This window comes from Natrix helvetica (genome assembly GCF_964273705.1).
Source record: "Natrix helvetica genome assembly, chromosome: 1".
Taxonomy (NCBI): domain Eukaryota; kingdom Metazoa; phylum Chordata; class Lepidosauria; order Squamata; family Natricidae; genus Natrix; species Natrix helvetica.
In genome coordinates, this window is record NC_138548.1 from 215,784,462 (window position 1) to 215,809,385 (window position 24,924).

Consider the following 24,924-nt stretch of genomic DNA (forward strand, 5'->3'; position numbering starts at 1 on the left):
GTCAAAAAGAGGACTGTGAAAATATTTACATACCCCTCATATCCTAGACATAAATTGTTTCAACTCCTACCTGCAAAATGACGCTATAGAGCACTGCACACCAGAACAACTAGACACAAGATTTGTTTATCCTGAACAACAATATTAACAATATTATTTGTTTATCCTCTGCTAAGCAAATAATTCCCTCAACACTGTCAAACTATTTATTAAGTCTGCATTACTATTAAACTTCTCATCGTGCCTATCATCCATCTCCTTCCACTTATGACTGTATGACTGTAACTTTGTTGCTTGTATACTTATGATTTATATTGCTTGTTTCCTAGTATGATTTGCTTATTTGTACCCTATGACTATCATTAAGTGTTATACCTTATGATTCTTGACGAACATATCATTTTTTATGTACACTGTGCATATGCACCAAAGACAAATTCCTTATGTGTCCAATCACACTTGGCCAATAAAGAATTAGAATTTTCTATTCTATTCTATTCTATTCTTTGGTGCATGAAACAGGGTTGAGGCCAGAGCTTCGATAGAGCTGCAACACTCCAGATGGACACTAGGTGGCAGCAATTAGACCTGATCGCTTCTCTTGTCACCCATCTAATGGTAATCTAGAGTTTTGCAGCTATGATAGGTAGCTCCACACAAGAAACCTAACTTTAAGGTATCCCGCTGTTGCTTCTATCCGTCAGTCAGCTTGGCGAATAACCTTCACGAATGTATTCATAAGCAAAACAACTTTTAATAGTTGCTGGCTCGCCCGAGAGCGACACCTGCTGAAATTAAGAGAAAACCGCCACAAGCGGTCCTTCTCCATAGCAACGGCCATGCAAATATCTTCCAATGCTGCCACCTTTGGGACGCGATGCTCCAGAACGATTTGAAAAGCGAACTGTCACATTTTTCCGGTAAGAGGCGAGCCGCGAAAAGTGTACCCAACGCTTCCGGTCGACTAGAACAGTAACCTTCCGTGCAATCACCCAAACCGGAAGATGGCGCTGTCACATACTCAAGGCCATTTCCCCACTTGCATCCCCCCCCCCCCTTGGAGTGATGGGCGCTCCAGCCTTCTTAGCTCTTTTCCCGCAGAAACCGTTTCCGGGCGGCATTAAGGCCCTAGAGTCGTTCTTCCGCTAGCGCATGCGCGGAAAGCGGTCCTTCTCGCTCTCTCCTCCTGAGCAGCAGGTAGGGTCGCGGAGCCCTGGTCTTTGTGGGTGTATGGGAAATCCTCTCTCTGTCCCCCCCGTCCACCTCCCCTCCTCCGCCTGCTATACCCCGGCCGGCGTTTTTTTTTTTTTTTGCTTCGCTTCTTTTGCACTCCGCTCCTCTTCGGTCTTGAAGGGGTGCACGGTGGGGTCAAGCGGGACGTGCACCGTCTCGGCGGGACAAGGGGGCGGAGCTTGCGGTGGGCGGAGCCACCCTTGAGAATGATCTTGACTGGCGTGTGGGCGGGGCTTTGCGGCTTCAGAATATTCCTTATCTTCCGCCCTCCCCCCTCCCAATAGAATCAGCAATTGAAGCCTTTGCTTTCCCTCATGGGAGGTTGGCGGTGTCGGCCCGGCGCGAGCGCCCTTCGCAGGGGATACCTCGCAAAGCCGATGCGCATGACAGGGCAGCCCCAGGGTGATCGTCCTTCAGGAGGCTAGCCAAGCCCCCTCAAGGTTGTTTTGCCAGGGTTTCTCAACAACAACACCCCCCCACACACACACACACCTTTTATTGCACACAATTTTAAAAAGAAAACTGTCCCTTTGGTCCCAAAGGTGCTTTTTTCTTCTTTAAGAGGCAACTGGACTTTCTTGTTTTTTTTCTTTTGAAGACGTTTTGCTTCTCATCCGAGAAGCTTCTTCAGCTCTGGAGAAGTTTCTTAGATGAGAAGCAAAATGTCTTTGAAGAAAAATCAGAAAGTCCAGTTGCCTTTTGAAGGCGGGGGTGGGGGGGAAGCACCTTTGGGACAACCATGACTTGGATGACTGAGAATTTCCATAGACAAACCCTTCTTTTGTTGTTTCCCAAGGAGAATGCCTCACTATAAATAAAGGCACCAATAAAGGGGAATGTTTGCAGCTCAGGGTTGCCATGAGGGGTCCTTGATTGCTTGTTTCCTTGCAGACATTTCATTACCCTAATTAGGTAACATCATCAGTGATAATCAAGAGTGCTGTTTGCTACCAGAATATAAATTGACAGCAAACAGCACTCCTTGCTACCATAGCACTGATGATGTTACCTAGTTTGGTGAAACGTCTGCAAGCAAACAAGCTCAGAGAGCACCAAGGATCCTTCAAATAAAGGCAGAAAGTTTTGGCCCCTGCCCAAGTTCTGAGGTAGGGGAGAAGAAGGTGCAGGTAGCCCTGTGATTTATCACCATAATTGAGCCCAACATTTCTGTCTCTAAGTGAAACATTCGTTAAGTGAGTTTTGCCCCATTTTACAACCTTGCCATGGTTGTTAAATAAATCACTGCAGATGGTTAAGTTGGTAACACGGTGATTCAGTGAATCTGACTTCCCCATTGGTGTGGCTTGTCAGAAGGTCACAAAAGGGGATCACATGACCCCGGGACACTGCAACCGTCATAAATATGAGTCAGTTGCCAAGCGTTTGAGTTTTGATCACATGGCTGGGAATGCTGCAATGGTTGTAAATGTGAAAAATCATACTGTCACTTTTTCAGTACCACTGTCATTTTGAACGGTCACTAAACGAACTGTTGTAAGTCGAAGACTGCCTGTATTGAAAGAGGAGGCATGTAAGTTAACCTTGTGACTTTTAAAAGCAGTCAGAGTGAGGTTTGGTGTTCAGCACAAAGTCTCTCTTGTAATCTCTTCGCTGGGTGTTCACCGATAACCTTTTAATTTACTCCACAGCCTCTATTACTTCTTTAATATCTGCTTTTCTCCTTTTTCCACCTCTCTAGCATAGGAGTTTAGTTAAGTTCAAGTTGAAAAGATTTACTTTTTTCTGGCAATTGGCAGGAAAGTTGCTGAAATAGAATAAAAAGGATGCATTGAGTTACCAGATTCAAAGCCCAGGACTATATTGATATTGATATAGATTAGATATAGATATATCCCACTTTCCATTTAGGAGGTCAAGACAAGACACTTAGTACTCTCTCCTGCCATTTCCCCCACAACAGAAACCTAGTGAGATAGGTGGGGCTGAAACAGAGTGGCTAACACAAAGTTTCCCCATAAACTGAGATTTAAGATGAATAAGAACCTGCTGTATCCGAACCACTTACACCACCACAACTGATTAGGATTTATAGCCTGTTTGTCTCAAAAGGTGCTTTTCCAAAAGGCAATTAGACTTTCTTGGTTTTTTCTTCCAAAACATTTCACTTCCCATTCAAGAAGAAGCTTCCTCAGTTCCATAGACATCACAGCCTATTTGCAAAGAAATCTGATCCTGTTTCCTCATTTCAGCAGTATAATTTAACAGAGGTAGAAGTATCTTTGTTGTTACTATTAAACAATCTGTCTACCAGATTTACTGGTGGTAAAGATTTATTGACAAAATAATGTATCAACCATCACCCAGAGATCTTTTAGATGATTCAGTTTATTTTTTGCTCAATTCTTGCTTTAGCAGACAAATCAAGAAATTTCAAATTTGCATTTGAAAATGATCCATTGGGGTTATAAAAAATCATGACAACAATAAGATTTTTTGTGTGCTATTAGTAATATTTTCTGAAAGATTCTTCAAGTAAGATAATGTATCTCACCTTTAAGTCCACTGGTAAGTACTGTATTGAAATATTCACAATAGGATAGGCCTTGAATTTTATTGAAATTTGGTTAAAAAATTATGGGAGAACTATTAGCTTCTTCAGTTTTTCTGAATTAGTGCATATGAGAGTCTGTTGGGAAATCCCGAATTTTTCATTTGACAAGTATTTTTATTTTTTATATATCATTTCCCCTTTTCTGCTAAGCTTTTTTGTTGCCTTTAACAGCAGCTTGTTCTGTGCATAATGAAAGTAATGAAGCATTTTTCTTTGTCAATTCCTTATAATAAACCCCGCAGGAATCACTGGGGGTTATTTATGTGATCAAAATGGTTACTCTATTCTGAATCACACTAAGACAGCTATAAAGTAGGATTATCTACAGGAGGGCAACTAGTATTTGATTGTAAACTGTGAATAAAAAATTACTCAATTATGGAAGTTATCGCTATCCCAATAAGCGACTGATGATACAGTATAGTGTAAGCTACTTTTCTTATAAAAATGCATAAATCTTGATTTCTTTCATCCCTCTATGTTGTTCGTCCCCAAATAATGAAAAGCTTTACCTGATTTCTGCAGCTGAAGCTATTAGTTACAACAGGAGCAGATCAAGGCTGGTTGACAGTTCTTCCTCGACATTTTATATCCCATAGATGTGGCAGAGGATTCTGGATCTGTAGTCCAGTTGCTGCCATGCAGTTTGAGTGCTTTATAGAGTGCATCCTTTTTCTTCTCTGAATCTCACGGCTGCTACCTTGAGAATAATTTGAAACACAGTTCACAGCTAATTTTTAGTTCTGGTCAACTGCTGTATATAATAGCAAGCTTGTTGGGCAGCTTATAAAAAAGCTATGCATAAAAAGAAATATTTTAGGGGGGGGAAGGGAAGCACTTATTTCATATAGCCCATATAAACTATATTGATTTGAGATCACCATGCCCTGAATAATTCTCACAGGTACATCATGAATGCCAAATGTGCATCTGTGAAATATTTTCCTTGTAGTAGTTGTTCCGGGCTCTTGCTTGGAGCAATCTAGGGACAACACATAATTCAGTCTTATGTGTTATAAGACATCTGAATGCAGAAGCCACTTCTGGTGATGTAAATATCATACTTGACTGTATGTTCTATCTACAGTTTAAATCACAGAACCCAGTTTCTGACGTGTGTTTGGCATAAATGGAATAGTGCATTCCAGGCTTATAGGATCTTTTTCACTTTTCAAATTAAACCTGGTCCCTAATCAACTAGAATCTGATTCTGATCCAGGGATGTTTTTAGTGTATGACAAATGAATGAAACATATAGTCCTTCCACAAATACATAAATTCAACTTTCCCAAGCTTGCTTCATAAAAGCAAGGTGAGATGGAAATCTTATACTTGCTACTATTAAACAATCAAGGTTTAGAATGTCATACTGATCTGTTGTAAATCAAGTGCCAGATTTTATTAACTATAAAGTTAGCTGACATTTTAAAAATCGTTCCTTCATTTACAGTCTCTCTCTACCTTGCAGTCTCAAAGCATTACATCTGAATATCTTCTAGAGGTGACCTTAGGTCCACCTCACATTGGCAAATGTTTAATATCTAGAATAGGCAACAAAGTATTCTAACAGTATAATTTTAGGAATTTGTAAGGAATTGCATTGGTCCTGTGTCATGAAATTCATGCTCCCAAATCCTTGAGAATTTGGTATACTGTAAAATTCAAAATCTAATCTGAACATACCAAAAGAAACTTTAGATAAACTCTTTCTGGTGAAAAAATATACTGGAATGTTTGACCAGCCAGTATCTAAAATTTGGGAAGCTCAAATTGTGCTAATCAGTTCCTTTTATCTGGCAGAAAACATATTGTGTATTGCTTTTTTTAATCTTCTTCCATTGTATAATCTTTTCATTTATTATTGGTGTCCTGCAAAAATTATTCCTGATAGATCTTCCGAATATAGTACAGATAGTCTTTGTGTATCAACTGCTTTGTTTATCAACAGTTCAAAGTTATGATCATATTGGAAACAGTTTTGAAACCAATCTTGTATTTATTACCATTGTAGCATCCTCTGGTCATGTGATCATCATTCCATTGCTTTACGTCATAGTATCCCACAGTCCCATTATCACCATCTGTGTGCTTTGCAACTCCCTTGTGACAAGCAAAGGGAATGGAATGGAATGGAATAGAAATCTTTATTTTCACTTTGAATGCAAACTAATCGGCATACATTAAAATGAAATTTCATGGCTTACAACTCTCAAAGGGTCACCACCTCCAATATACAAAATAATAAATAAATACAAAATTATGCATATACCCACATATATGACACAGAAACAACACAGTCTAGTTCGGATGTATACATGCAAATGGCAAAAAAAAAATGAATCTTGCGAGTTTACCAGACGGATGGCATAGGGAATTAAACTGTTATAGAATCTGGTAGTCTTCCTAGAAATAAAAGTTGGAAATAAAATTGTGGTCACAGGATGTTTTGCTTAATGACTGCAAGGAAATTGAGTTCATAAGCCCATCACAGTGACATGATTTTCTGCTTTGCAATAACAACACTTAGCGATGGAGTTGCTACTCCCAGTTGTATTTGCTAAGTGAGGACTACCCGTAGGTTCCTACTTGTGAAAGATAATAGAAGCCGTGAATATTTTGTCCTAATGTCTTGGCATTCACCTTGTTTTCCAGTTGTTGAATGTGGCTGTTCCCCACAACTCTGAATATGTACACTTGTGCAAAGTTGATTTCTGCCTCCACCCTGGTGAGTAAACTAAGATGTAATTTTGGGGTATTTTTAATAGTGTGTAGGCTTTAAAAGCAATTGGCCATGTTGACAAGTATGTTAAAATCAATGAACTACAAAACTTGCAACTATGCATTCAAGCAAGGACATATAGGATATAATTTGTCCTGAATATCCCTCTGAAGATTTCTTTTAGTTTTGACTCCTTATCCTCCTGATAAAAGTATCTTAACAGCTCTTGCTGCAGAGCTATAAATTGGAGTGGGCTGCAGAAGTGGTTTATGACAAGGGGATAAGGCATATTTTATAAGTATAATCTTTATTGTTATTGTACTTAAATACAATGAAATTTTAGTGGTCTTGTCTTTTTGTCCAAGAAACCCATTCTTCTTTCACTATTTTTCCACAAGTCTAACATTTTCTGCCAACATCTGAATACACAACAGCACTTGTTAAATAAAAAAGTTATATAGGTGTATATATCATGTATGCTATATGCTTTTGGGTTTCCATCTGAGATTTCCACCTTGACTTTTCATTGCTATGATCATGTCACATTCTTTCCTATATCACTACAAAGAACACAATACAGTTGATTGAGCGGTCCATTTTTTTCTCTGCTGAAAGTTGCATCTCTTATCGGGGGTAGGCAAAATGGATGCGAGCAGCAGATGATATTCCTGCTTTGGAGGATGGATCTTCTTACTCTGGACTGTGTTCTGTTTATCTTTTCCCAATCCTGTAGGTAAACTACTACAGGTAGTTAAAAGAGAGACCTCCCCATCTTTCTGAATTTTAGAAGTTTATAAATATCTTCCTCCTCCTAGTCTGATCGTTTGATAACTTTATCTGAAAATATGCTCTACCTTTGAAGTTGGAATTATGATGGCTGTTCCCAACTTATGATAGGCCAGGTATGGGCACAGGACTTCATTCAGCCCTGCAGTTTTAGACAGAATAACTTTATTGTCACTTTGAATGCACACTAATCGGCATACATTCAAATGAAATTTCATTGCATACAGCTCTCAAAGGATCACCACGTCCAATATATACTACATAACTATGACAGAATAAATAACTGCAAAATTAAGCATATACCCACATATATTATATGACACAGAGAAACAACACCATCTAGCCTCCCAAGATTGTGCTGTATGTTGTACATTGAGTTGATGGATTACTGCAGTAATAGGTAGGTAAGAGAAGAACACTGTCCACTGCAGTTTGAACAGGCATAGTTCAAAAGATGGAGCAGCTCAACCTGTTCAGTTTAGGATGGTAGTCTATGTCTAAATGAAGAATTCAGCTTGAGAATCTTATTTACTGTATTTTTCGGAGTATAAAATGCTCCAGAGTATAAGACGCACATTAGTTTTGGGGGAGGAAAACAAGAAACAAAAAACCTGCCTCTGCCTACCAGCATCTATCGGTATTCATGGGGCTAGCACCCTTGCAGCAAACAGCCTGGTCAGCTTCAGCATGTTATCATAGCCTGATTCAGCATGAGAAGCTGATTGGTGGTTGGATCGGCCTCCCGGAATACTGCCAATCCGCTGTTCCAGGCTGCAGGGATCACCACAGCCCATCGCCGCCTCTGTACATCTCATTTTTTGCCTCCGCGCATTGTGTTTTCGCCCCGCCACCTGGAACCAGCTGAAAATGCAACACTTGGAGGCGGCGATCAACGGCGATGTGCTGTGGCGATCCCCGCAGCCTGGAATGAGTCTAAAATGGAGCGTGTGGAGGCCAAAAACACGATGCACGGAGGCCAAAAATGACCGATTGGGGGGGCAGGGGGGGAGGAGCTTTGGCAACATTTGGTGTATAAGATGCATAGACATTCCCATCCACTTGGGGGGGAGTGCATCTTATACTCTGCAAAATACGATATGTTAAATTACTCTCTATTGCTTTTTGATTAATAATAATTTTTATTGAAGGATGCTTCCAATCAGAGATGGGTTGCTGCCCCCCGAACCAGTAGTAACAAAATTGGCAACCCACCACTGCTCCCAATATATGCCATTTCTAATTCGGAGTGCCTTCTCCTAGGTTAAATTAAATTAAGATAACATTGAGAAAGTTCAACATCAATTGACAGTGAGGAGGGGTTTGTTCTTTCTAAGTGGAACTACCCAGTGCTTTGTTTTCTTTTCCATTAATGGCTCAAGTGGGATAACAATTATGCCTAATTTGCAGATTCTAATTACTGCTGGTTCTTCAGATAACGATCTATGAAAATCAGGAATTTAATTTACATTACATTTACATTTAATTTTTCCTTAGTACTTGCTGCTGAGAATAACAGTAAAATTCCAAAGCCCAGAGGGGTCCAGCACGACATTTTACCATTGTTTACAACTGACAAAATACATTGAGCAAACTAAAAAAACAAACTAGCTCATTTTATTTGCATGAGTTCCTGCAAGTTGCAGGTATTGTATTACTTATATTTAAGCTTTTTTGTTTTGATTGTAGTTTGCACAAGTCTAAATGTTTTGAAGTGCATATAATAAGGTAAAGGTAAAGGTTCCCCTCGCACATATGTGCTAGTCGTTCCTGATTCTAGGGGGCAGTGCTCATCTCCGTTTCAAAGCCGAAGAGCCAGGGCTGTCTGACGACATCTCCATGGTCATGTGCCAGCATGACTAAATGCCGAAGGCACACGGAACACTGTTACCTTCCCACCAAAGATGGTTCCTATTTTTTCTACTTGCGTTTTTACATGTTTTTGAACTGCTAGCTTGGCAGAAGCTGGGCAAGTAATGGGAGCTCTTCGGTTACACGGGGCTAGGGATTTGAACCGCCGAACTGCTGACCTTCTGATCGAAAAGCTCAGCATGTTAGCCACTGAGCCACCACGTCCCTCCATGCATATAATACACAGCCATAAACTATGATTTACAAATCAAAATTGTAACTGTTGATTTACACCACATATTAAATATTTAATTTCGTTGTGCAATGTGCAATGACAATAAAGTAAACTAAATATTAAATCACCATGTTTGACCCCACAGTTGTTCCTTTTAACCATTAGGATTTTGCCTTTAAAATTAGAATGTGCTTGGCGAGGAAGCTTGTTTTACCAGTGGAAGTTTTATTTCTTTTCTGTAATGTCTTTCTTTCTTTCTTTCTTTCTTTCTTTCTTTCTTTCTTTCTTTCTTTCTTTCTTTCTTTCTTTCTTCCTTCCTTCCTTCCTTCCTTCCTTCCTTCCTTCCTTCCTTCCTTTCTTTCTTTCTTTCTTTCTTTCTTCAGGTGAGGAACAGTTCTACAGTTTTATGCAGACCTCTCTCTGCTTCTGTGCTGAACAGACCTCAGATCAGGACGGATAAGGTAAGTCGGGATATCCAAGAGAGATAGATTTTGAATCTCCTCAGCATTTTGCTTCTTTGTCCTACCAAGTTTCAGCAGGCAAAAACTTGCTATAGCTTTAACCAGGGATGTGCGAAAGCAATTGTGCAATTCAAGCAGACCAATGCAGTTCCAATCAACAAAGTTTTCAGATCATCCCTTAGAATAGTCAGATTGGATCAATGAGAATATTCCGGAATTCTCCAGAACATTCTGCCCCGAGAACATTCAGCATTGCACATCCTTAGTATCAACGAATAGCTATATTGGAGCATTCTGTGTCAAAGCGGGAATAATGATTCTAGAAGAGCTTAATAAGGATTTTATAATACAGATTAAGGTATGGGAATAAATGTGGCTGAAAGACAATGGGAGAAAAAGAGAAGCCTGCAGGCTTTAACTCGTGGGTTTTTCTTACAGGCAGAAACACGCATCCCTAGAACAAAATTGGGCCCAGGATACAAAAACATAGCTCAGATTGATCCTTGAAATAATTCAAACACAAAACAAAACACACACATTCATGTGTGTCCGTCTTACCATTTGCTATGGCTATTTTATTCTGATTTCTCTAGTCATTCTCCAGGTTGGAGGGTTTTCTTAACAGGGTTGAAGCAAGCCTGGGAAAAGACCCTCCCTCCTTCTGTGATAAAAGGAAAAATGGCATTCCTTTGTCCTCTTTTTATATAGCTTTCCTGAGGGGAATTTTGCTGCTCCTGATTGGTACTTCAAAGTTTGATTGCCCTGAGCCTCTGCCCACTCCCTGGACTGATTGCTTTAGGTTTTATTGATGCAACAGATATAAATTTTCCTCTATTCGTTCATGTCTGGAGTTTCTTGAGGTAGGATTCTTCCTCCTCCTCTTCCATTGAATTGGCTCTGCTAGATTTTTTTTTAAAGATTGTACAAGCAGCAGCAATAAAACAGTATTCATTTCCAAATATATATCTTGTAAAAAAAAACCAGCGACATGTCACTAGAGGGCCTCGGGATGCTACAAGACCATCTCTATGTAATATTAATTAGGTCTGCAGATGATTATTGAATTTGCTAAGGTTTGAATCTTCTACTTTTGGAGCTTATTTGGAATTCTTCCAGCTAATTCCTCCTCATTGCTGGGAGAAGCTAAGACCAATTCATTTACTTCAAACTTTGGAACTGTTAATAAGCTTCAAGAAATGATTTCCATCAGTTCCTCATTCATGTATTGCTTTAATCTTGTAAATTCTGGTTTGGTTCCTAGATGGGGACCAGCAGTTAAATGCAGTGTACTACATAGTCACAGAGACATTTGAATCTGGATCTTGTCCTATGATTCTCTATGACAGGTTTAGACAATCTGATACTCTCCATAAGGCTTGTATGGTAAGAACAGCAGCACCCTGTTGCCTGGAGCAGATGAAACAGATTGCCTACCTTTTCTTTGTAATTAAAAGGTAAAGGTTCCCCTCACACATATGTGCTAGTCATTTCCAAGTCTAGGGGGCGGTGCTCATCTCCGTTTCAAAGCCAAAGAGCCAGCGCTGTCCAAAGATGTCTCCGTGGTCATGTGGCCATCATGACTAAACACCGAAGGCACACACAATGCTGTTACCTTCCCATCAAAGGTGGTTCCTATTTTTCTACTTGCATTTTTTACATGCTTTCGAACTGCTAAATTGGCAGAAGCTGGAACAGGTAACAGGAGCTCACTCCGTTACGTGGCGCTAGGGATTCAAACCGCCAACCTTTCTGATTGACAACCTCAACGTCTTAGCCACTGAGCCACCACATCCCGCTTTGTAATTATAATGGCCCAAATCGCAGTAATTGCCCGCTGCCAAGATTTGCAGCCACTGTCAAGCCAAGCTATGAATTGGTTTTTAACTCTGCTATATTTGGAAATACAGTATAATTTGACTGAAATGATAACAAACATCAACAGCCAAGATTGGTGAATGGCTGTGGGCCATGCTGATTACTACAAAGTTACCTTTGGTCACCTCCTGTTTCAGACCTTTGCCTTCTACACCCCACCCACCCCCTGTTTCTTATTTGCTCCTAGTCCTGCTGCCTTTCGGGTGCTCAGCATGAAGTCTTGCCACTGCTGCATCGGCAGTTCCAAACAAGCGCAGTGTCCAGGGACATTGATACTGCCGCCAAGTTCATTGGTGCTGGTGCTGCAACTGTGGGTGTAGCTGGCTCTGGTGCTGGCATTGGAACAGTGTTCGGCAGTCTCATCATTGGCTATGCCAGGTATGGGGGAGTTTAACTTATGTCCTCGTTTGTAGTGTCATTATGCAGTGGTAAGGAATTATGGGATTTTCCTGTCTTTTAGTGCCCTTGATTTAACATTCGTTTTGCGACTGTTCAAAGAAGAATGGAATAGGAATGGAATTAGGATAGGATAGGAATAGAATTAATAGGATGGAATGGAATGGAATAGGAATAGGAATAGGAGTGGAATAAGGATCGGATAGGAATACAATTAGAATAGGATAGAATCAAAGGTGGTATTCAGCTGGTTCTCTTCAGTTCGGGCAAACTGGTAGCGGTGGCTGCGGGAGGCTCTGCCCACCCACCCCGACGTAATGTGAGAGCACTGCGCATACACAAAAAGCGGTGCGCATGCACAGATGCAGCACGTGTGAGCAAAGCAAGCGCGCACGCGCTCACATTTGCGAGCCGATAGGGAAGGTAAGTGAATCCCACCGCTGGATAGAATAGAATAAGAATAGAATAAAACTATTGCCACTTTAAATATACACTAATCAGACTTTAAGTATACACTAATCAGCATACATTAAAATTAAATTTCGTTGCATTCATCTCTCAAGATAGCCATTATGCATATACCCGTATATACACACATAGGTTACAGCACTGAAAAAAGTGACTTTCGACCATTGCAACAGCCCCATGGTCACATGATCAAAATTTAAGCAGTTGGCAATAGGCATGTATTTATGATGATTGCAGGGTCCCAGAGTCATGTGATTGCCATTTGTGACCTTCCCCGTCAGCTTCAAAAAAAGCAAAGTCAATGGGGGAAACTGTATTTGTTTAATGACCACGTGAGTCACTTAAAGATGAGGGTGATTCATTTAACAATTAGGTTTAGGTTTGGTTTAGGTTTTATTAAATTTATAGACCGCCCCCTCTCCCCGTAGGGACTCGGGGCGGTGTACAGACCGTTCGTGTATAAAACGACAAAACATAACAAAGCACCAGACAAAACAACGCAAACATACCGTCTGTATATACAACCCAAACTAATTAAATAATTAAAAACAATTCTAAAACCAATTTAAAACCCCAAAATTTAAAATTGTGGCAAAAAGAGGCGGTAAAATAGGGCATGGCTCACTTAACAAACAACTTGATTAGCAATGGAAAGTCTGATCCCAATTGTGGTTGTAAGTTAAGGACCACCTGTAATTGGATGTTTTTTGCTGCCAGGTTCTGCCTCATTGCTTTAATTCAATATAGCCGTGGCATTACTGATGGTTGTCCTTAATTATGCAGTTCTTCTCACCAAGGATATATGTGTAGTAATGTTATTATCCCATCTTTTAAGAAATAACCTCCCTTGGGAATAACGGTGCCATTCATTTTTAAAATGAAGCATTAGTTTCCTCTTGTTGTTCGCCCCACTGAGGAAAAAGGCTCTTTATCAGTGATGCCATAGCTATGCAGAATAAAAACAGAGATGGACAAAAGCGCAAAGGGAAGCTTCTAATTAACATTGCGGGGACATTTTGTAGAAAATAATAAACTTGGAAATAAACCCTGAAAGCTCTTGGCCACTACTTATTGATATACAGTATAGTAGCATGTTAAATGTCTCTCGGAGCCTTAGTTTTAATTCTACTTGCAATTGACTGCAGAAAAGCAGTGCTAAAAAGACCTCGTGCAGAACAAACCCTAGTAAAATCTTTATAGTCTAATAAATTTTGCAGATTTAATTGCAAAACTGGCTAAACGTAGCTAGGGTTTGGGTTTTTTCTTTTTGCTTCTCCTAATACGTGTGGCATGGCCAGGAACGATGTAACATCAAACTTTTCCTTGAGAGGTGCTGGAAGTCTATTCTTCTCTGTTTTCTGATCGGCATATCTCTCTCTCTAATTCCTTCACAGAAATCCCTCCCTGAAGCAGCAGCTCTTCTCCTATGCCATCCTGGGTTTTGCGCTCTCCGAAGCCATGGGGCTCTTCTGCTTGATGGTAGCATTCCTCATTCTCTTTGCCATGTGAAAAAAAACCAACATGCACTACTACATACTCTTCCTTTCTCCCCCCTGTGTTTAGTCTAATGTGTACGCTGAGCTGAGTGTTTTGTGGGAGAGAAGGGAAGCTCACCTGTTAACCAAATCCTCCCTGTTCACTGGGGGCAAGTGAATAAATACAGATTGGTATACATTTCCTGCTTTTTTTTAGGGTGCACATTTGGTTTTCTAATAGACACCTGGTTCCAAATATTTTCTCCATGGAGTTAGTGGGGGGGGGGGGTTGACCAGTGGGACACATGAATTCCATCTGATGATGTCAGCCATTCATAATAGGATGTGTTCACTGCCTCCAATAGATCATTGAAAATCCAGTAATGGCTGTAAGTTTGTTTTCAGTTCAGTCATTTGCAATAAGTGTGAAATACCTAATCAGTAGCTGGATGTCGTTACTTTTTAATGAAATCTTAATCAATTTAATGAAGCTTGTCCTTAGTGTCATAGGATTGTAGCAATACTTATTCGTGCTTCTGCCGGCATGACTTTAGCTTGGAGCAGGATGTATAGCTTTTATACAAGATACAGTTCCTGAGCCTCCTCTTGCTGCTAGAATGTATTAACAGCCAGCAAATAACAATGAGACTCCCCACTATCTTTGTTGTTTTAAAAAGCGAAATAAGCATTTTACATGTTTGTTCCGCCTATTTTAGGCGTAAGAAAAGTTAAAAAGCAAAAAGCAAATATTAAAAAGTCTGAACACCCATTAGAAACATCACTGCACCATCATCAGTGGCTAATTTTGGAGAAGCACTAACTGCAGCTCAAGGATGGTGCCTCCCAAGTTTAGGCAATCAGTGTTTGTTTATTTGTTGGGGGGTGTAAGCATCTGAATAGATCTTCCTATGTTTGACAAACTTGTAGAATTTGGTTTTCTTGGTTCCAGTAAATTAAAACATGGCCAAGAACCAGCAGCCTTTGAAGTTTCTTTTCCTTTAAGAGCTAGTGCAGATGGGTGTGGGTGGGTGGGTGTGATATTTAGTAAACATGAAGTTGCTGCTTGGAAGAACCCTGTTTAATTAGACCCAGGCTGATCCAATTTAGCATCCTCTTTCCTTCAAGAGCTAACCATATGCCTTTGGAGAAGGAAGCCTACCAATAGAACACAGGTGTAATGCCAGCCTCTCAGGTACCATAGGATATTTCCAACTTCTCCTCATGGACTTTTAATGGATTTTATACGTAGACCGAATTCACAGTCATGCTGAACTATATGATTTCATTTTTAATTAGGGTTTGGAAACTTTTTTGAAGTATCCTATCTCAAGCTTGAAATAATTATTCCCACTTTATCTTCCAAAGGGTCTGAGCAGCTATTTCAATCTTAAAACATTTCCATTTAGAGCTGTTTTCTCACATCTGTACAATTTCTTAGTGTTATGTAAGAGATGGAGCTCCTTTCATAAATCATGGATATGGAAACTAGGGATAAGTCAGTTGTGAATTCCACCCTTTGTCTTGGGTCCAGTTGTAGGCAAGGAGACATTTTTGCATCCTGATCACTAGAAGGAATACATTTTACAGTGGTTATCATCTAATTAAATCTACAACTGTATTTGTTCTGTTTCTAAACCTCTGGGTTTCAGGTTAATACTCTTTATGTGGAAAAAAGTATTCTCAGCTCCTTTAGTGTCCAGATGTTTTAGATTACTCCAACAATCTCCTACCTATAGGGTGTGCTGAATAGGATTAATAAAAGTTGAATTCCAACATATCTGGAAAACATCAAATTATCTACTACTGTTATAGGTCTTCTGGGTATATTGGAAAGCACAGTGCAGTGTTCTGACCTTATTTGCGTTTTGGCTTATTTATTTAATCAAATTTACTAGCCATCCGTCTCACAAAAAGACATACAATAATTGATAAAAACACAATATCTATTTAAAAATAGGCATTAAAAAAATAAAAAATAGAGATAATTAACACTAAAATATACAAAACCCCAGCCCAGAGAGAGCAAGTACATCCAACCACAACAATGAAGCCACCTAAACAAGTCTGTGGCTCCCATGGAATAACCAGATGTTGAGGAACTTTCACAAAAGTGAGGAAGATGGTGGGGTGGGGTACGTCTACCACCGTCCACTGTATTAATAATATTTATGATGATTCCAGAAGTCTGCAGTGTAGCTTTTTGTCATTGTAATAGAGCTTACTGAAGTAAAAGATGCTTTGATGCTTCAAGGATCTTAGAAGAAAGTTATGATGCTTATGGCCCATTGTTGTAATGCTTGTATTTGTTTTTTAAAAGTCTGGGTTGTGAAGGTTCCATTTAGAGACAGGTCTGTTAGCTATTAAGAGAAAGTAGGGGAGGATTTAAAAAAATCAAATTTGGGAGAGGAAAAGAAATCACATGTCTTTTTCAATCCATCATTTGGTAATTAACTCTTTTAAAGTTAAATACACAGTAAAAAAAGAAGTGCTCCCAAGACAGTATCATAGGGGCATGAAATGGAACAGATCTGCCTTGCTGCTCATAGAAAGCTATCCCCTGGGCCATGTGGAAAATCCAGAACTGCAATCCTTTTGGCTGCAGCATTGAACTCTTCATCTGCTTCTTCCTTGTTTTTCTCTGTCCTAGAATTAGGAAGAGCTTTCAGCTTTATTATTTCTCTGCCATGGGATCTCCTCTCCCTTGCCACGTTCATGTTACAGCATATAAGAAGAAATGAATCTTGTTCAAATGTAATTTCGTAGTTTAGAATTCTATCCTTAAAAATGAAGAGGCATATGATCAATTACCAGGGTTTTTCTTTTTTTTAAAAAGGAAGGATTGATCTAAAAAAGGCTAAAATGCTTTCAAAGGAAACAAAAATGAAAGAAAGAAAAAAAGAGGATGGTGGTCTTTCATCGGCTTCCTCAATACGTTTTTTCGGGAGGACAGCCCCACATGCCCTATCCATTTCTCTTGACTAAAATGCTTTGCCTATGATTGCGCAGGGTGAACAAATGGCTCGCAACTATTTTGGGAGTTCTTGGGAGCCTGACTATATTGACTAGGGTTGCTGCTGCTTGTTGTCAACCCACAGCTGGTCCTGGCAATCTAGACTGGGGTTGCTAAGGAACTGACTGAGCTGCATATTACAGTTATGGCTGTGTTTTGGAAACTTGCTGCTGATGCCAACCTGGCCATGGGAGGGTGGGTGGGGTGAGTGAACAGTAATAGTTAAACAATGAAGGGAACGCTAACAAGTATCTGAACTGAAGAAACATCATGTCTGAGAGGTGTCCTTAGTCTATGTAGGAGATAAAGTAGAATACTTAATGGACAACTTAACCTAGGACCAGAGATATTCCAAAAATGCTAGTAATAATGGAACTGCTCAACTTCTTATTCCCAGACAGAAAGGTTGTAAAATGGGACAGACACAGTTAACAAATGTTTCACTTAGCAATAGAAATTTTGGGCTCAATTGTGGTCGTCAGTTGAGGACAACCTATACTTAACAATGTTGAGGGGAAAAATGTGTGCCACTAACTCCTGGATATGAGCTTGTCATTCATTCATCCATTTAGCAGGAAGAAAGAATGATTCCCGTCTTACTTGGCAAAAACTTGGAGTTGGTGTGCTCTCAAACTCCAGACAGTGAAAAGAATGTGGGCATGCATCCATGCTGGGGTTTCTGCAGCTAGCAAAAGGGAAAAAAGTAAATCCTTCAAGTAAACTCCACGTTTAAGCCTACCATGTAATCAAACATTTATGCTTTGTGCTGCAGTACAAACCCCCTATAGGAGTTATACTAAAGACTCTTAGGTAGAAAGCCATTTCAAGGATTGTTAATTGCTTTGGTGGTAAAGTATATACCATCAAGGTAGATGCAGCTTAACGGATGCTGTAAAAAAAAAATCCTTGCCATACCTCTCATTTGTGTTGGGGATGTTTAATCAACCTTGTAATTTTGAGAAGGGTTTATTTAGGAGCAGGACCTGGAAAAAAAAGTCTGGCGGCCTTATCTCACCCCATGCTCTCAGGCTAGGCTGACGGCTGGATTGAGTGTGTACACTTGGGATCCTATACCAAAGAACAATTTCAAAACGTGTGCTGTGGGATAAGAGTATTTCCAAAATACGGAGACAGTAGAATTAAAAATAGTTTTTGCTTGTTTTCCTCTTTTCTTTTTGCCCTTGGTGGAAGAATGCTCATCTCTCTCTTGAAGTGATGAGTACCATAGTTTTGGAGTATAAGATACACTCCCCCTCTCCCCCCCCCAAGAAGTGGTTGAAAATTGTGGTGCGTCTTATACACCGAATGTTGCCGAAGACCTGCCGGCCGACACCCGCCGGCCATTTTTGGCCTCCACATGTCGCATTTTCAGCCTCGACACACTTCATTTTAAACCCATTCCAGGCTGCGGGGATTGCCACAGCACATCGCCGCCTTGGCACATGGCTTCTGGGTGTCTCATTTTTTATGCAGAGAAGCCAAAAAAGGGTGTGCGGAGACCAAAAACACAATGCGCAGAGGCTGAAAATGCGACATGCGAAGGTGGTGATCCCTGCAGCCTAGAACAGGTCTAAACAGGTCTAAAATGGAGCGTGTGGAGGCCGAAAACGCGATGCATCAAGGCGGCGATGGGCTGTGGGAATCCCTGCAGCTTGGAACAGCTGATTGGCGGTATTCTGGGAGGCCGATCCATCCACCAATCTGCTGCTGGTGCTGAATCAGGCTGTGATAATGTGCTGAAGCTGATCAGGCTGTTTGCTGCAAGGACGCTAGCCAGATGGATGCTGGTAGGCAGAAGCAGATTTTTTTTCTTGTTTTCCTCCCCAAAAACTAATGTGTGTCTTATACTCCAGAGCATCTTATACTCTGAAAAATATGGTATTATAATCAATAGTTCAACATCTGGATGACCACATATTCCCCCATACCTAATATAAGCAACATTTTATCCCCTCACACCAGCCAATTCAAATTTCCCCATCCCTTCACAGGCATAGGAATTCCTAACCAGCACAGGAATTCTGGGAACTGTAGTCTCGAGATCTCAAGATTGTTTGTTGGGGAAAGAAAGGAAGGCTGTTTTCATCCTCTCCAGTTGCCCCCTGACCCTTTTGTTAAAACAGTATATTTTTTGTGCACACAGACAGCATCTATTCCTCACATTTCAAAGGGGACATACTTATTTCAGTAGGAATGCCTGGGATATTTCCTAGGCCATATGCTTTGTCAGCTGGCTCCTCTTGAGTTGTCTAGGCCCAGAGATATTTAGCAGCCTGCAGAAACAAGATACAACTTAAACATCTGCATGGCTTCTACATTTAAGTAATAACAATGGCAGCAAATGCTAAGTTGTTCACTTATCATGGCATCTCTTGCTTAATTTTTTGTCAGTTTTGGCATTTCACTGGCATGGTATTAACAATGTAATTATGCCCTTTTAAAAAATAATGCTAGATTCACTCTCTCCTGGTATATCCCCCCACCCCCTCAATGGCACTGAAACACTCAAGAACAGCTTTGACTTTGTTGGTTTTAAATCAGGCAATATATACCTATGTTGCGGCAGAAGTGGTCTGCCTTTCTGGCTGCAAGGTAGGTCTATAGTCCCAAATGATAAGTTGGAGGAACATGTGATGTGTTTAATAATATGCCAAAGTCTACCAATGTTGGATATGAGTAGAATAATCCTTTGAAAGCCAAGATTATCCCCAGAGAGAACCAATGTGGTTTTGAGTTTTCAGAGGATTGCTCTGCTTCCATGGGCTGGGTTAGTGTTCTCTTCCTTCACTGATAGAATAATTGTTTGATGGAGTCAACAGGCATTAGGATTCTCACAAGATGGGAGGTGCTGAGGCATCTCTGTCTTTACTGCAGACTTGACTATCAGAGAGATCAGAGGTGGGTTGCTGTGGGTACGGCCCAGTACGGCTGCACCAGTAGTAGCCCGGAGCAGCTGAGAGCATACTGGTATGGTGGCTTGTCTGGCCCACCCTCGCCCGCTTTAGCTGTTTTTATGGCAAACGGCAAAGTACGCACAGTTTGCGGTGCCTGCACAAGCCCCGACAAGCAGCTGGTTGTTGCAGGGACAGTGGATTGCACACACGCAAGTCAGGCATGTGCATGAACAGAGCGCGTGATCAGTGTACCGGTAGCGACAGTAAGAGCAACCCACCACTGAGCGAGATCCTTAGGCAGTTTCTATTAATCATAAGAGATGAAGCAGACATCTTTACCTCATATGTTTAATAGAAGATAGCATGCAACCAACCCAATGTAGGTTTATTTCTTGCCTTGATTTTTCACAGCACTTTAAGCGAACAAAACTTTAGTGTTAAGATTATGTTAGGTTTTATGTTTGCCTTTTAAAGGCTTCCCTGCTCATTTTTATGGGAAATCAGCCTGCTGATTTTGGGGTTATCCGAAGAGTGCTTCAGAGATCACAGGTTGCTCTCCTGTGCAATAATATTAAAAGACGAAAGAGGTAACAAAGTTGAAGACAGGCAAGACTCCACTGCATTTGTTTCAAATGGAATTACATTATGAATTTGTTTACTGTCACTGCAGGGATGCTGGCTGTATACATTAAAAGATGTGATCTACAGCAAGTAAACATACGTCTGGGCACCTCTTATTTTCACGCTTGATAAATAACTTATGAACTGATGGTGTTGAGAAACTTTATGTAGGAGTCGTTCAGTGTTGACCTTAATGGTTTAAATGGTTGCTTCCAACTCTGGTTTCAGGTTGTTTTATCCATGTGTGAATGCTGTATTTATACTGTACATCCGATTAGGTTACAGAGCAGTTTGATCAATTTGTGTGTGGCATGAACCCATCTAACTATGTTTTATTCAACAAACAATGGTTAAGCAAATTATACTTTGGCACAATGTGTGCACTTAGTTTTGATCAGTCTAAGGTGGAAATCCTAAAAAGTAATTCCCAGGGAGTAAATCCAACCAAAGTTGGTATACTCATGCAATATCCTGGGTTTAAACTAAATTGTGGTTGGTTTGTAGCTCAAACTAACTACAACGTTGTGTCAACCCAGACATTTTGTACCAGATTTACATAACTTGTATGTTAAAGTGAAAACAGCATTAAATAAACAAAACATTTGACATAAGGTAAATATTGATAATGATCTACTTCATTGGGTCACCTTTACAGAGATATTTCCTTACCCAAACAGAAACAGAATGACTATGGACAGGCAAAAAAGCAGTGGGAGCAGGAATGACCTCTGAGTTTCTGCTGGCTTTCCCTTTGACTTTTCTTGTGGGAAGCTGACAGGGTGCACTGGAAATCAGGATCACAGGACCATGGTTAACCATGTTGCAGCAGCCACAACTTTACAAATGCAATTGGTGCGAAGATCCTTGAAATTTCAGTTTCATAGGAATAATGGGCCCCAGATTTTGTACACATTCTTTGCTAATTGAAGGTTATAAAAAACAGGAAGGTTTGGGAAATGGAAGCATACAAAACTTTCAGACACCAGAATGAGTATATAGTAGAACAATTTTCTCAGATATATTCCTACAGATGTCTTAACATACAGAGCTTAGGTTAGGTTATATGTATGTATGTTTTAGTGTATCTTGTTATATGTTTGTTTTGTTTGCATATTTATTGCATATTTATTTCGAATGTTTTGTTGTACGCCGCCCCGAGTCCTTCGGGAGAGGGTGCGGCTAAGAAATAAATATATTATTATTATTATTATTATTATTAGGGAAGGCTGCACTATGGTAAAAACCCAATTTTTGATTGATTGTTATCTTTCCTCCACCTTGCAATAATGAATCTTTTGAAATTTGCAATAAATTACAGATAGGCATACAAATATACGTTGAGTTAATCCAAGCAGCTGATTAAGTATAATATATTCCACTTATACTTCAATATGACTTTATTCGTTAAACCAGAGGATTTAAAAGACTGCACAAGAATGAAGAAGCAAGCCACTATATACCACATCAATCATTTTAATGCAAAAAAAAAAATCATCACTTGACTGGAGTTAGCATGGAAAAAAGTGCACAAAGGCAGCCAATCTCAAGAAGAGAAGTTTTTTTAGTGGATTTATTACTTGCATTTATGTTGGCTCTTTCTCCAGTAAGGTCAAAGCAGTGCAATGATTCTTCCTTGTTTTATTCTTATAATAACCTATAAAGTAAAATAAGCTGAAAGAGAAAAGCTGGGATTGAATAAATTTAGCCATGCTTAATTCAGTCTAAGCATTCAGGTTTTCATAACACGTTGAACCACAAACTTAAGTTCAAAGGTTGGAATTGGTCAATATAGGCTTGATCAGCATAAACTCAGCCAGTAATTGTCCTAAGGGAGGGGTGTCAAACTCAAGACCCCCAGCCCAGATCCAACCCATGAGGTGCTTAGATCTGGTCTGCGGGGCCACCCTGGAAACAGCAAAGGACTGGCCTGCAGTGTCTCGGCCAGTGAAAACGGGGCTCGGGAGGGCTGTGTGCAGCCCTCCTGTGCCCCGTTTTCACTGGCGGAGGGTTGCAGGAGGCCATCACAGCCAAAAACGAAGCTCAGGAGCCCATTTTCACTGGCAGAGCACTCAGGCTGCCACAGATGCCCCCAACATGAGTGACATCAAGTTGGCCACACCTACCCTGGCCTGCGGAGGTCAAACAAAACTTTATACATCCCTCAATGAAATCGAGTTTAACACCCCTGTCCTAGGGTCTATCAGCTGGGTAGACATCTGAATCCAATTCCTCAATCTTTTTAGATGAGGTTTAGATTCAGATACTGTTTAATTCATTGTTTACTTAACTTTAGTTTATTAAAGCCATAACTGGGTTCACATATCAAGCCATAGTTCATAATTTGCAAATATCACATCACACAAAACACTTAACAAAATTAAATAACTATAGGGTTTAATGTGATGACCAAAAGCACTCTAATTCAGTTTGGTAACCTATGCCTGACCAGGTGTTACCGTTTGAATTCATAGTAGCCGATTTACAGTTGATCATAATGGATGGAAACTAATCAAGGAGAGAAGCAACCTAGAACTAAGGAGAAATTTCCTGACAGTTAGAACAATTAATCAGTGGAACAACTTGCCTCCAGAAGTTGTGGGTGCTCCAATACTGGAAGTTTTTAAGATGTTGGATAACCATTTGTCTGAAATGGTATAGAGCAGGGAGTTGGACTAGAAGACCTCCAAAGTCCCTTCCAACTGTTATTCTATAATTAATATCTGAGGGATATAATTCTGCAGTCTCTGATAATTGGATTGTTTAAAGAACCTGTCTCATCTTGATAGTTGTAAATTAACATGCTTTTATCAGCAAAATTTTGGTCCGTTAATCCAAGTTAAAGCAGCAGAATCATGAAGCATTTTCATAAATAAAAGGTAAAGATAAAAACTTCCTTCCCTCAAGCTCTACCTCTGGTTCATGTCCATGAAGTTTTCTTGGCGACATTACATAAATGGATTACTGCTTTCTTCTGCGAGCTCCTTCTCTTTATGGCCTCTCATTCAAAGTATTAATTCTAACTCTATTTGGCCTTTTCCAGATTAGCCATGTTTGATCAGATATAAGAATCTGGGGTGTTAACAAATAAAAACATTAAATACACCATAGTCAAGAGCAAAGGACTCTTGATTATATCTTAATTATGGCAATTCTTCCAATCCTGCAGCTGTAACTCTGCAAATGATAGACAGTAACCACTTACCTGGAAATAAGGCTACAGGAGATTGATTAAATGCATTGGGAACATGGTCAGTGTTTGGTCCACGCTTATGGCCTTCGACCATTCTTCTGTATCTTCTTTTTGTCTGTGTATATGTGTGTGTGTGTGTGCGCGCGTACAGTACACACACACACACATAATATATATAGGCAGGGACGCGGTGGTTCAGTGTCTAAGATGCTGAGCTTGTCAATCAGAGAGGTTGGCAGTTCAGTGATTCGAATCCCTAATGCTGCATAATGGAATGAGCTCCCGTTACTTGTCCCAGCTTATGCCAACCTAGCAGTTTGAAAGCATATAAAAGCAAATAGAAAAAACCTACATTTAGTGGGAAGGTAACAGCATTCTGTGCGCCTTCAGTATTTAGTCATGCCGGCCACATGACCATGCTTTGATGAGCACCACCTCCTAGTTGGGGTGGAGAGAGAGAGAGAGAGAGAGAGAGAGATGATAGATAGATAATAGATGATAATAGATAGATAGATAGATAGATAGATAGATAGATGATAGATAGATAGATAGATAGATAGATAGATAGATAGATAGATAGATAGATAGATAGATAGATAGATAGATAGATAGATGATAGATAGATGCTGGTGTCAATCTCAATCTTACACGGGAAAAGACCCGAATATAACAAGACCAGCATACCTACACCCGTCAAAATCTGGTCTTGTTATATTTGGGTCTTTTCACGTGTAAGATTGAGATTGTTTTGGCGAGGTCCCACTCGCCATCTTTTCGCTGTGTGTGTGTGTGTGTGTGTGTTTGTGTGTATATATCACATATGCACACATACACGTATATATACACACACATACATGTGGGTAAAATGGATGAGAATGAAAAAGACGGAACACACAGAAGAATGGTCCAAGGCTTTAAATGGACCAAACACTGACCATGTTCTGGGTGGTCAGTGGCCATACGAGGCAACTTTCCCAGCCAGCACCTGGAGGGCGCCAGATTGGAGAAGGAATTGCAGGAATAACTTCGTTTCGAGGGCCGGCAGCTCGAATTCTACTGGTGTGCCTCGCGCGCACATGAGCCCGCGCGCTCTCCTTCCCCACCCCGGGAGTCGAGCAGCGCGAAGCAGCAGCACCCAAGA

At 40.3% G+C, this 24,924-nt stretch overlaps 1 protein-coding gene and 1 long non-coding RNA gene across 2 annotated transcripts; one reads left to right on the forward strand and one right to left on the reverse strand.

Annotated features, from left to right (window-relative positions):
• The first annotated feature begins 1,119 nt into the window (after positions 1 to 1,119).
• ATP5MC2 (ATP synthase membrane subunit c locus 2) lies at positions 1,120 to 14,267 on the forward strand. The gene is made up of 5 exons (XM_081935240.1): positions 1,120 to 1,197; positions 6,458 to 6,530; positions 9,777 to 9,854; positions 11,917 to 12,107; positions 13,988 to 14,267. Exons 2-5 carry the CDS (start codon positions 6,465 to 6,467, stop codon positions 14,100 to 14,102), a joined length of 450 nt encoding a protein of 149 aa, XP_081791366.1. The 5' UTR covers positions 1,120 to 1,197; positions 6,458 to 6,464; the 3' UTR covers positions 14,103 to 14,267.
• A 679-nt stretch (positions 14,268 to 14,946) lies between these two features.
• On the reverse strand, positions 14,947 to 24,871 carry LOC309383081. Its single transcript, XR_014173751.1, has 2 exons — positions 24,719 to 24,871; positions 14,947 to 22,264 (listed from the first exon to the last, which is right to left on the reverse strand). It is a non-coding gene; the product is annotated as an uncharacterized lncRNA (long non-coding RNA).
• Positions 24,872 to 24,924: the final 53 nt, after the last annotated feature.

Excerpts from the sequence above, each read along its gene's own strand:
- ATP5MC2 (XM_081935240.1), top strand. The coding sequence starts at position 6,465 with ATGTGGCTGTTCCCCACAACTCTGAATATGTACACTTGTGCAAAGTTG. Across the intron at positions 9,855-11,916 it reads CTCAGATCAGGACGGATAAG|TCCTGCTGCCTTTCGGGTGC; the intron begins GTAAGTCGGGAT and ends ATTTGCTCCTAG. Across the intron at positions 12,108-13,987 it reads CTCATCATTGGCTATGCCAG|AAATCCCTCCCTGAAGCAGC; the intron begins GTATGGGGGAGT and ends ATTCCTTCACAG.